Here is a 13022-nt window from a genome sequence, read left to right as displayed (position 1 = left end):
GGTCATTTCTCTTCGATTCCCTGCGAAGGAGGTGGGAAACGGACGGCGTGTGTGAATCATGCCAGTTTACTTTCAGCGACCGGAAAATGCTCTTAAAAGAGCGAACGGTAAGAAATATCGATCTATATACACCATCAGTTTTTAAATTTTATCTTAAACTCCTCAGAAAGGCTTTAATAGCGGTTAAAGGGAAATTTTCACAGAATTATAATCCTTTGTACGGCCGAAGGCTAGGTACATTTTATTCAATTTTAATTTTGTAACATCGCCGGTGAAACCATGGACGAAATCGTCATGATTCATGCCCGTGGTCAACTTATTAACAACACTTTTTTTTTCTTTTTATACGTGTTCATCTACCGTCCCTCGCATTTTTTCTGCTTTCAAATCGAATTTATACGTGTACTTCAGTGCATGTAATATTGACCACGTGATTTTGCAGGTACCACTGAAATCCCGCTAAAACGTATATTCTAAAGTTCTTTGAAGGTCTTACACTTCTTAATAATTATTATCAACGTACATATCATATAGATTATTGAATTGCTGCCCTCTACGTGCGAAAGAATCGAAAATCACTACGGCTGTTGGTTTATATATAGTGGCACCCAAATTTTATGTGATTGACTTCCGTGGTTCGTCTGTGATAGAAGTCAAGACCTTTCACTTGGTTTTGACTATGGATTACCAACCCTTTCTACTCTTTTTTGAAACTGTTTCAACCTTGGAATTACATATACTCATACAGTACTCGTAGTAGTAAAATTCTCAGAACAAGGAATAAAATTTCTGGCATCTTATCATTTACAGGGCTGCATGTTGATTCATCGAGAATTCTTCCCGATCATTAGGGTACAATTACTCGCTCTTAACCAGCTGTGTTAGTTGCCTGGTTGAAAAGGGTGAAACTATGTTCAGAAGCTAAGTACAGACAGACTTCAATTATCTGGACCTTGATTATCCAGATTTCTCTATTATCCAGTCTTTTTCTGAGGTCCCAATTTTGTGATGGATATTTATTAGTTGTGGACAAGATTTGTAGCCAAACTCTTTTTAAATCTACTGCATTGAAAAGTAAAGGGGAGATTGTTTCGCTATCAAAATGCAAGAGCAGGGCTCGCAAATGTTGTAACTAATTAAGAATATTTGAATAAGGTCTGATTGGCGGAGTTATTTATAACAGACAGTGAATATGAAGACAATACTTTTTTCAAAATGATTTGTAATAATGTTTTGTTTCATGATTAAATGTTGCTTTCTTAATTTATTAAGTTTTTGTTCCTAATTAATATTGATATTCTTGATTATCCAAAACGAATCTGGATAATTGAAGTTTGACTGTACACCAATTCTAAGTTTGATTTAAATATGGTAACATTATAGTATATCATCACAATGCAGGAATTCTGTAGTCCTTCTGAAAAGTAATGCTTCTGACAGAAAAACATTGTAACATGCAGCACTTTAATTGCAAGATAGGACACAATACGTATGATGCACGATCCTTGCAGTAGAGAGCGCTATTTATGCAATAGCGAAAATCAGACCTGAAAAAGATCAGGCCTGTACGGGATTTGAACCACTGACCTCTGCGATACTAGTGCAGCGCTCTACCAATTGAGCTAACAAGCCCAACTGGGAGCAGGCCGTTAAGTTGATTCGTAATAAACCTGTGATGATAAATCACATGCAATGAATGTATGAAGTTTATATATTTTGAACTGCGGTTGTAGATATGTATGATGCATGATCCTCACAGTAGAGAGTGCTATTTATGCAATAGCAAAAATCAGAACTGAAAAAAATCAGGCCTGTACGGGATTCAAACCACTGACCTCTGCGATACTAGTGCAGCGCTCTACCAATTGAGCTAACAAGCCAACTGGGAGCAGGCCGTTAAGTTGATTCGTAATAAACCCGTGATGATAAATCAGATACAATGAATATATGAAGTTTATATATTTTGAACTGCGGTTGTAGATACCTATGATGCACGATCCTCCCAGTAGAGAGCGCTATTTATGCAATAGCGAAAATCAGAGCTGAAAAAAATCAGGCCTGTACGGGATTCGAACCACTGACCTCTGCGATACTAGTGCAGCGCTCTACCAATTGAGCTAACAAGCCAACTGGGAGCAGGCCGTTAAGTTGATTCGTAATAAACCCGCGATGATAAATCAGATACAATACGAATCAACTTAACGGCCTGCTCCCAGTTGGCTTATTAGTACAATTGGTAGAGCGCTGCACTAGTATCGCAGAGGTTAGTGGTTCGAATCCTGTACAGGCCTGATTTTTTTTCAGGTCTGATTTTCGCAATTGCATAAATAGCGCTCTCTACTGCAAGGATCTTGCATCATACGTATCTACAACCGCAATTCAAAATATATGAACCTCATATATTCATTGCATAGGGGACAATCTTCAAACAATAATATAGTTTATAACTCTCTATAATTGTTTTGGCAATGATAATATGTACTTTTTTCCAAAATCCATCATTTAGAGTTTATTGAAGTTGGAAAGAAAGAACCAGCTTTGGATGCATTGTATGATGTCATTAAAAGCAAGAAGCATCGCACATGGCAAAACAAGATTCACGAACCTATTCTTTTCAAGTACTTGGAGCTCTGCGTTGATCTCAAGCGAAGCCACGTAGCTAAAGAAGGGCTCTATCAGTACAAACTAATTTGCCAGCAAGTTAATATTGCATCTCTTGAGGATGTCATTCGCTACTTTCTCAAGCTTGCTGAAGATCGTGCAGAGACTGCAAGGCAGGAGTCTCGTGAGCAAGTACCAACTGTGGATGATTTAGACCAGCTACAGACACCAGAGAGGTATTGAACTTCTGCATGCATTTTTATATACTCTATCAGGGTTTGAAATAATGGATGGTCAACAGACAATGTTTAGTCAAAAATAAGCTTTGTGCTTTGTCCAGTTATTTCTTTAGATGGTTAGACACTTTGTCTGGTCATTAACACTTGCGAGGAAAAAATGTAGCATTTTGAGTCATAATATTGAAACGTTCAAAGAAGGGAAGAAGGCAGAACAGAAATTACCTTGTCATATTTTTAACATATTTTAAAGAGTCACCATGCCAAGGGAGGGAAGGGGGCATTTTTATAGCAATAAGACATAAGTGATGTTTGTCCAGCCACAAAATGGGTTGTGCCCAGCAAAAATAGGTTTGACTGGACAATTTGAAGTCCTGCTTCTCTTATTTAGACTTCTACATCTCTGTAAGGATTTTTCAATTAGGATAGTAAGTTCCTAAAGAAACTGTGATGTTGCAGCAGTGATGGGTATTACAAAGTAATGCAATAGTGTTAATATAGTTCATTGTGTGAATTGGTCACCATAAAGAGATTCTAAAGTTGACACTTTTTGTGTGGATTTGGAATAGCTTGTAATAGAAAGGAGTTTGCATTTAAACCAAGGATATGAACTGAACCAGAACATGTGTATTTAAGAATTATTCCATAAGCACGCGTTGGATATGAGATGATAGATAGCCAACTTGGTGCATAGTGCCGAGTTGGCTGTAATCATCTTGTATCCAACAAGTGCGAGTGGAATAATTGTTTAGTTAAAAAAAATGCCCCCAAGATAGTAGACAAATCTTCTTGACTTTATCTTGTAAGAAGAAACCAGATGTTACAATGTATAGATATTAGATTATGGTATATTGGCTCATATACCATAATGGCTAACCCAATAAAAAGTCTTGAATTGCATTATCCAATGATCCAGTTTTTAATAAATGTATATGTATCGTAATAGATGTCAAAATTGTTAAAATTCACAAACATATTGATATGAATGCAAGTCATATGTACCTACATGTATAATCCTGTTCCTATAGCTCTAAATGGTTGAATTATTAAAAGTGTACTCAACATGTTACATCTACTTTGTTTTTTTAGCATATTGCTAAGTTTTGTCAGTGGTGAAGACACTCAGGATCGAACAGACAGAGTCATGTTGACACCCTGGGTCAAGTTTTTGTGGGAGGCTTATCGCAATGTGTTGGAATTGCTGCGGAATAATGCACGAGTGGAAAAGCTATATCATGACACAGCCCAACAAGGTGAGAAGATTCTAATTGTAAGAGCACCTGGTTTTGTAGTTGTTATTTCCGATAATTGTTTTGTGTAACGTTTTGTTTTATCTTTCATATTTTATCTTTCTTCAGCTTTTAAATTCTGCCTGAAGTACTCCCGTCGTACAGAATTTCGGAAGCTATGTGACAATGTAAGTGCAGCCATAATTTGTTCTTCCTCAGTATACATGTATATCTTCGTTTTACAAGGTCAAATCAGTGCAAGATCAATCTGGTAAGTAAAGATGATGTTTGTCAAATGTAGCTTGAAAAGAGAGCTGGGGTCATTATTAGAAGACATTTGATCTGGATGTTTTCATAGTCGACCAAATGTGCATACATCATTCTTTACTGAAAAATCAGATAATTATTTTTGATAAGTTGTGAACTACAGTAGATGGAGACTCTGTCATTACACCCATCTTTTCTATTGCATTGGTTAAATTTCACAAAGCATCCACCAAAATGAAACACTGGTAATCATAATTACAGTATGTTACACCTAAGCAGGGATTTTTGTTATCTTCCTTTGTACACAGCTGAGAAATCATTTGAATAATGCCATCAAGCACCAAGGGCAACCAAACACAGTGAACCTCACCAACCCTGAAACTCTGCAACTTCATCTCGAGACACGACTGGCTCAGCTAGAAAGCGCCATCAACATGGAGCTTTGGCAGGTTTGTTTGCTGTCAGTTATCATCTAGAAAAGGGTATGGGCTTCCTGTGGTCTATTACATTTCACAAACAGATACCCTGTTGCTGTGCATCTGTTCAGTCATAGATCATAGACAATGTGACAAATACAATACAACAGGCAAATTGCCAGACAGTTGGCAAATACATGAAGGTTGCATGAAGTAATGCGCAGTTTCAACAGACCAAAAGCCTTTTTCCTTTCGTTTTTCTTTAATTTTTTTGTCAATTGAAAATTAGTTATTATTTAAGGGAATTGTGACATGTGAATGCAAGTATATAGGCAAGTATACAGGCAAGTATACAGGCCTAGCTTTGCAGAATCGTCACTTGTTGATACTAAATGCATTGGAATACTCCCAAATGTTGTTTTTCAAAAAATTTGTACATATGCATAAACTCAGGAAAAGAATATGAACTCTGCAGATTAATGTCAATTCTAAAGGAAGGTTTTCCTATCTTCTGTTCTTTCCTCGATTTGCAGGAGGCATTCAAAGCAGTTGAAGATGTTTATGGACTCATGCAGCTGTCCAAGAGGCCTCCAAAGCCTCAAGTGATGGCCAATTACTATCAGAAGGTTGCTCTTGTCTTCTGGAAAGCTGAGAATTACTTATTCCATGCATGCACTCTCCATCGATTGTATGTGTTGTCAAAGGAACAGAAACGTACAATGACAACAGAGGAACACCAGAAGTAAGTAAATCTTGGGAACTTTTCTTTGTATGTACAGAGAATCTCATTTTTCCAACTTGCTGAGGAAAAGGATCTTGAAGGGAGGAATTACAGTGTCCTTATGAGAAAGGAAATCAAGGTTTTAGTCATTGAATAATAGAGTAGTTTAGAAGTCAGGTGTATAGTAATTTTATTTCCTTGCAGGGGTGTCATGCTATTCAGTTTTTTCTTTTTTTGCACCTGTTTCAACCCAATTCCACCTTCCCATCTTTTGAGGTGGAGGACTACCTATTTTTGGGTTGCATGTACATCCAGCGAGTTTCTTAATGTACAAGATTTCAGTTCAGATTTGTGCATTTACAGCATCTCTGCACAGTGGTTAAACAGGGTAAAGATGCCAAAGAGTAGGAAAAGGCCAGAAATGGCTCATTTAATGCTAAACAGTGCACACAGTTAGTGCAAGAGTTTGTGGAATCCTGAGGCATGTTGTCCAGAAAGGAAAGGCCAGTGCTCCTAGCTAATTCTGTCAGCCTATTGATTTTGAGATGGCATGTAATCATACTTTTGATGTCTGTCTTTGTCTTAAGTACATACATTGTAATGGCCACTGAGAAGAGTGTTATTGAAATAGGCCTTTTGTGGCTAGAGATCACGTGCTTAGATACCGCATAGCAACGCCATACTGGAGAGCAAGCACTCCAGTGATCTCAGACAGTGTAGAGGTCACAGAGGTCTACATTCAAACAAAGAATACAGCGGATAACAGGTCAAAAGGTATCCCAATTCGAGAATCCAGTAAGCAGTAATAAACAGCTTCCCCGGAGTGTATCAGCAGCAAAATCACACGAAAATTCATTTTTCGCTGATACACCCCAGGGGAGCTGTTGATTAAAACTTACAAGATTTCTCGAATTGAGATACCCTTTAACTTGTTATCCACTGTATTCTTTGTTTGAATGCAGACCTATGTGATCTCTATTTTGTCTGAGATCACTGGAGTGCTTGCTCTCCAGTATGGTGTTGCTATGTGGTATCTAAGCATGTGATCTTGAACTGCAAAAGGCCTATTATACTGATACTCACATGTGGAGAATTTTTCTTTTTACCTTGTCAGAATGGCAACCAGAGTTGTTCTAGCAACCCTAGCCATTCCAATCCCAGTGTCCCTCAGTGAAACAGAAAGACATCTGGAGTCGGATGAGATTGCACGGGAAAAGTCTCGTCGTTTGGCCAACCTTCTTGGGCTGCAGACCATCCCCACCAGAGCATCACTTATAAATGACATGGTAGGGTTTGCAGGAGTCACAACATTTTAACAGCCTTTAAAACGTTGTTACAAGAGACCTGAACTCGTGAAAAACTGTTGATGTTGCAAACTACTGAACTAACTGCCTCCCGGTTAGCTCAATGGATAGAGCGCTGGACTGTTGTACGGGAGGTCGAGGGTTCGAGCCCCGGCCGGACCAACACTCAGGGTCTTAAAATAATTGAGAAGAATTTTCTACATGTTCCTTTCTATAACATCAAGAAATGGTCAGATATTCTAGTCTTCTCAGATAGGGACAATTAAATGGAGGTCCCGTCTCCTGCAGGGTTGGGGTAGGAGACGTTAATTTCCCACACACGAGATTACTGTGTGATGGATGTCCTACCCTGGGGTGGAATGGGTGGGATATTGGGCACACTTAATTTGGAGCCTCGTTCTGTTGTGCGACCCTCACCACACTCTGGTGAAAGTGATTAAATATGTCTTACAGACAGACAAGGATGTGTGAGATTAGATTGAAATTGATAAACATGGAAATCAGTGATTCAGTTAGTCCTTCTTTATGTTAAGCAGTTGTGATAGAAGACAATGTTTGCCAAATAGTGGGAGTTTATCAACTGTCTTTTCTTAAACCTTGAACTCTTGGAGAGATGAGTTTAATTCTCCCCTCTAGCTGCTTCACATTCCCCTATAAATTAATTGAGAGAATTTGTTAATAGATCAAGAGAAAAACTTCTTCCTGATAAGTTTTAGTATTCTCATTCCCTGTTTGCTGGATATTGTACAGATATAATAAGGAGAAGTTACATGTTAATCACTTCTGAGAGTCCAAGGGTTTTGGTGTACATGTATTAATTAGTTATTTTTCCTTTGATTACTTCAGTTGAAGTTGAACGTCCAGCAGCACATAATGCCACAGTTACAAGACCTGTTCCAGAACCTGGAGAAGGACTTCTCTCCTCTTCAGTTTTGCTCTAGGGTCAACGAATTCTTTGAATTCTTACAGGAGAATGAAGAATTAGAATTGAATCAGTACATTACACCCTTGCAGTATGTTGCCATTGTGCGGCTGCTCAAACAGGTATTGTTGCTGTAAGTGGTGCATCTAGACATGTTGCTGCAATGGTTCTTTAAATTTTGGTCCTGTCCTTATCATTGCCAGAATGTCATCTTTATCAGTAATCTCTCTCCTCCAACAAGCAGGGCCTTGACACTAATGTTAGCCAACCAGCCACAGACTAGTAGAAATTCTATTGTGGCTAGTGGTTTTTTGTTTCCACTTGCTAGTTTGGCTAGTAAACAAACTGAAATTGTTGTAACGTCTAAGTTGTCACCAGCCACTTGACTAATAAGTTTAAAAGTTAGGGTTGAGCCCTGAACAAGGACATATTAAAAATGCTTAAGATGAATTTGGTCAGTTCAACTAATTTGTATAAATTCAAGCAATCAATCTTTTCAAATGTGGGAAGGAGTTGAATGGTTGTCCAAGTTTTCTTTGGCTTAGATTTAAAGCCCCAGCATGGGGTGCTTGGGCCATGAAGCCAAGTATTAAAGAATGTGGCTCCATAACTTACAATAGGACTGAGATAATGAGGTTCATAAATTATAACTCTGAGTTAAAATAGAGGACATAAATTTCAATCGTAATGAATTTTTAAACTAAGCATGCTGTGCAGTGAAATATGGTTCACTAAACTGACCAATTGTAGTGCACATACTGACGGACAACAAGTTACTCAGTAGAACTCGTACTTTTGTTGTAGGTTTCACAGGTGTACCAAACCATTGAGTTCTCTAGGCTGTTATCCTTGGTGCCATTTGCCACAGAATTTCAGTTGGAAAGAGCAATCGTGGATGTTGCTGTGCAAAATGAACTTCAAGTATGCTCTAGTCAAATGTTTCGACTGTTGATATGAAACTCTGAAACAGTGAACTGTTATAGCTAGTGGGAAGACACAGAGAGAAGATAATTATGTAGGATACTGTACTATTCAGTTGTGACTCTTCGTGACCCATATATTTGGGCTGAATTATCTGGAATATGATTATGGTCTCTTTTACTTATTATGGTAACGGTAACAAATATAGGATTACTTTTACTTATGATACAGTCATTGAAAATAACCAAAACAGTTGAATGTTTTTCATTAAAACCAGAAGAAAAAACCTTGCACAAACACTTTTTTTTTTGTTTTAAACAGGTACGCATTGATCACAGAACTAAGGCTGTCAGCTTTGGACTCGACCTGCATGTGGCCCATAAAGAGGAGGTGCCAGAAGGGCCTTATCTCCAGGTATAACTTTTCTGCATTTTTCTTAGTGAAACACGTTCTTCTGTTGAGTTACATAGGTAATCCAGTTTTGTATTGTTTCCCTTTACAATGGTATTGATCAGTCCAGAAAAATTGTGCCACCTTTTTGACCAACCTAGTACAAAACTGAAACCAATCATGAATCAAGTGGGTAAGTTTCTAAAGAAACTGGGTTGCAGTGTCAGCTGGGGTAACAAGGTATTTTGGCTTTATCAACTGAGTTGATAATGAAAATTTGCCACTGTAAAGAGTTTCGATGCTAGCATTTTGAGGGCAAGATGAAAGATGATGGGCTAACACTCAAAATGTCAGCTTTTATAACTCTTTATGGTGGCCACCTTACATTAGTTTTATCAGTTGATGAAACCAAAATACTTACCTTACAGTCAAACTAAGTGAAGCGTACCCCTTAAGATTACATTAATGAATTGATCATTTGGATATTGAACCCGCCAGTCATTTCAATAATGCAATAGTGAATTGATTATTTGATTATTATAACTGCTAGCCGTTTCATGAATGCAATAATGGATTGTTTATTTGAATATTGAACCCGATAGCCATATCCGTTTTGAATAGGAGCGGATCATTGTTCAAATTAGAAGTCCATTTCTGAAGTCCAATAAGATTGTTCTGTTTGACTGAAAATGAACAAACTACACTGTAAAAACACTGTGAAAACATTCTATCGCAAATATCAATGAAATAAAAAAAGTCTTGCTACCATCCAAGATAATGCAAGTTACCAGACCATCAAGGTACCTAAATTGTGTACCATTCCAACAGATTTGCACCCTGAATGACACATACAAATATTCCTTCTACCCCAGAACTATCAGAACTTGGAACAAAATGAACTTACCTCAAATCCCTACCTCTCTAGATGATTTCAAGGCCAATGTGTCCTTATATATTTAAAGACAGTGGAGCTTTTATTTATGCGGTGTATATTAATTTTAATTATTTATTTTAGAAATATTATTGTGTTATAATCAATGTTATTATTTATCGTTATTGTCATCACTATTTTAATACTTCTAAATATAGTTAGGAGTTATATACTGTAAAAACTCCCAGTACAGTTTTAACTATTTTAGGAGTAAACCTATTAAAGCCTTAAAGCATTAAAGCATGGCCTCAGTCGCCCGTAAACTATTTTTTGACCATGAATACACACAAGAATTTCTACAAGTTCGTCAAGACGTAAATAAGCGAAAAACGTTCTCAATAACATTCCATTTACAACCTTTACAAGAAGTTCTACACAACACTCGGACTCACCTTTCCCGCCATGTCTGACGCCATGTTGAAATAGTTCCGATCCATCATCACATGTTCGCATAATCCAATCAGAAATGGACTTTTGATTTGAACAGTGATCTGTGCCTTTTCAAAACGAATACGGCTATTGGGTTCAATATTCAAATAATCAATCCATTATTGCATTCTTGAAACGGTTAGCGGGTTCCATGTTCAAATATTCAATTAGTTATTGTGCTCCTGAAACGATCTGCGGGTTCAATATTCAAATAATCAAATCATTATTGTAATCCTGAGGGGAATGCTTCGCTTAGTTTGACTGTAAAAGCATTCATGACTTAGTGACCCATGTGTACCTGTTCTATGGGCAGTTTGCATGTTTTTACATAAGTTCTCATTGGCTCTTTGTAATAATTTTTTTTGTCAATTGTTGTTGTGATTTGTAGTTGTGATTCTCTTTATTTTGATTTTACAATACTCAATTGCAATGTGTTTTTCCTGGCTATTTATTTTTTTATCATCTCAGTCAACTAATCTGCATTTTACCTCCCGCTTTCCCAGTCTATGCCATCTGAACGACTCAGAAACCAACTGACACTGATGTCAACAGCTTTACACAAGGCCATTACTAAAATTCAGCCCGAAATCATCAAGGTAAAACATTACAAATGTTCACAACTTGTCAACTTTTCAAAGATTGACGGAGGTTCCTTCTTGTGGTAAAAAGTTTTGTAATTTACCAATCAACATTTGTACAAGCTAAAAAGACTACACTGTAGCTACTGTACAGTACCTAACGCTTTTGTAGAAAGCAGTGTTCTCCCTTGTTTCAAGCATGACATTATTTAGTTATGAAATTTTCAAACTGGCAGAATTTTAAAAATTTCAAGCAATATTAGAAGTTAGGAGAGATACAGATATGTTAGTTTTTACTGGTTACCGCCTTAAAAAGAGAACACTGAAGCAGTTAAATTATATGACTTCCTCTTCAGACTTGCTCTTAGTGATGACAGAATCATACATCAACTTGTCCTAGCATCCACCATTGTGATGAGGATAATAATGTACCACCCATAGGCTGACAAATAGCAAGTCTGCATAATGCAAGATACATCTTTCGAAACATTTATCGTGGTTTTTTACTTAAAAAGTTTGTTTTTCTCTTCACTCTCAGCAAAAGTGCCAAGAGGAGCAGCAGAAGATCATTCAGGTGTATTTGCGGTCATCTAAGAAAGAACACAAACAAATGCTGGAAAGGAAGGCTGTGATCGAGGCTCGCAAGGAATATTTGGAGTCACTCCATGTTAAAAGAGTAAGTCTGTTAGTTTCTTTCTTTCTTTTTCTTTTGTTTTCACTTGTTTTCTGATTTTCTTCAAATCCTTTCTCATTATATTCATCTTGTATGCGAGTTCAAGTGCCGTACATTTTGTCCCTAATTCTTAAGGAAACATTCTTGTTTCCAACTCAAGATCAGACTTTGTTATATTTGAAGATGACAAAAGAAATAAACAAATGGTTGTTTACAAAAATAAAAGACAGTGGGATGACTTGAAGGCGTGATAACAATTGTCCAAGGTTTTTTTTAACTCTGTTTATAGCTTGTAAGGGAGTTAAACAAGGACCCTGACTATAAAAGGGATAGCTCCCCCCCCGTCTTGTAACGCAATCTTTGCTTCCATGGCTAATCGAAGATGGCTGACTAATGGAAGGTGAAGGGGGAAAAAGAGATTTGTACAGGAAGACCGATATCCTTGTCTTGTTTCAATTGATTTCCACTTGAAAATGTTTTTATTGACGATTAAAAAGGGACGAATGGAGAAATACTGATCTTCATGTGCAAAACTCAAAAAATTAGGCTATCGCAATTTGAATTTCGCGCTCCTAACGGCTCCTCCTATCGCGAAATGGTCGTACTGGCCCTCTGACTCCCCTCCGTTTGCCTCAACTTCTTGAGCCGTCGATATCATTGACTAGAGGATCTCAGTACTGTGACATGCTCAGAGAGAGTGGTTTTCATGTACATATATGTACATTTATGTACATGGATGTAAATGTGTGTACGTGTATGTTGCGACATAACTCATCTTCCACTTCGAATTGATCCATTTTACGGTTGCTACAGTCGCGCACTAACTAGTCTTTAGCTTTAAAATTGCATTTTATTTTGCCATGGCGGATTTTCCATCAAAAAAAGCCAAAATAGCGGCGCGAGGTCTACGAGTCCGTTATATACTAGAGGTGGCTGTCGAACCCGGAATGGAAGAGCGATTGGAAAGCGTGAAGACAAGAATTCAGCGGTTGAAGGAACGCCTTCATTTAGCGAGTCGAACACCGATGGCAAATGTTATTTTGATGGAACAACTCTTAGACTTATTCGAATGGTCTGAACAAAGAGGTATGGTAAGTGAAAGTAACTCCTCTTTGTTTACATCTTGCTCGTTCGCTCAGGCTTCTCATCTCGCCAGCGACGCGGCCACCCAAACCGACATAAACGGGTCCAATGTTTTATCGCACGTTTTGAGTTATGGGGAGAAAAAGCCTCAAAAAAGGAAAAAAAAATAGAGCGAAGTTCGAGAATAGGTCCCTTTGAAAGGAACATAGTTTTCTAAGTATTTTGACACGGCACTATGTGGAATATTTTTTGCCTGAACATTTTAGACGCGCGTTGCAACGAGAAGCCTATTTCACTAGCTACTTATGAAAATGTCGAGGT

The 13022-nt window shown here is 37.7% G+C and overlaps 1 protein-coding gene across 2 annotated transcripts in view; it reads left to right on the top strand.

Annotated features, from left to right (window-relative positions):
* LOC111341979 (eukaryotic translation initiation factor 3 subunit A-like) overlaps positions 1-13022 on the top strand; it is a 28007-nt gene continuing 14985 nt past the window's right edge. For both annotated transcript variants that reach the window (XM_088759233.1, XM_088759230.1), the window contains exons 1-12: positions 1-107; positions 2507-2837; positions 3927-4090; positions 4196-4254; positions 4642-4782; positions 5283-5491; positions 6585-6756; positions 7621-7818; positions 8501-8617; positions 8939-9031; positions 10871-10963; positions 11484-11621. In XM_088759233.1, the coding sequence (XP_088615359.1) occupies positions 59-107; positions 2507-2837; positions 3927-4090; positions 4196-4254; positions 4642-4782; positions 5283-5491; positions 6585-6756; positions 7621-7818; positions 8501-8617; positions 8939-9031; positions 10871-10963; positions 11484-11621 (1764 nt within the window). In that variant the 5' untranslated portion in view covers positions 1-58. The remainder of the gene's footprint in view (positions 108-2506; positions 2838-3926; positions 4091-4195; positions 4255-4641; positions 4783-5282; positions 5492-6584; positions 6757-7620; positions 7819-8500; positions 8618-8938; positions 9032-10870; positions 10964-11483; positions 11622-13022) is intronic.

The sequence above is a fragment of the Stylophora pistillata genome, chromosome 1 (genome assembly GCF_964205215.1).
Source record: "Stylophora pistillata chromosome 1, jaStyPist1.2, whole genome shotgun sequence".
NCBI lineage: Eukaryota > Metazoa > Cnidaria > Anthozoa > Scleractinia > Pocilloporidae > Stylophora > Stylophora pistillata.
The sequence above is the reverse complement of the archived record's forward strand: the minus strand, read 5'-3'. Positions and strand labels throughout refer to the sequence as shown.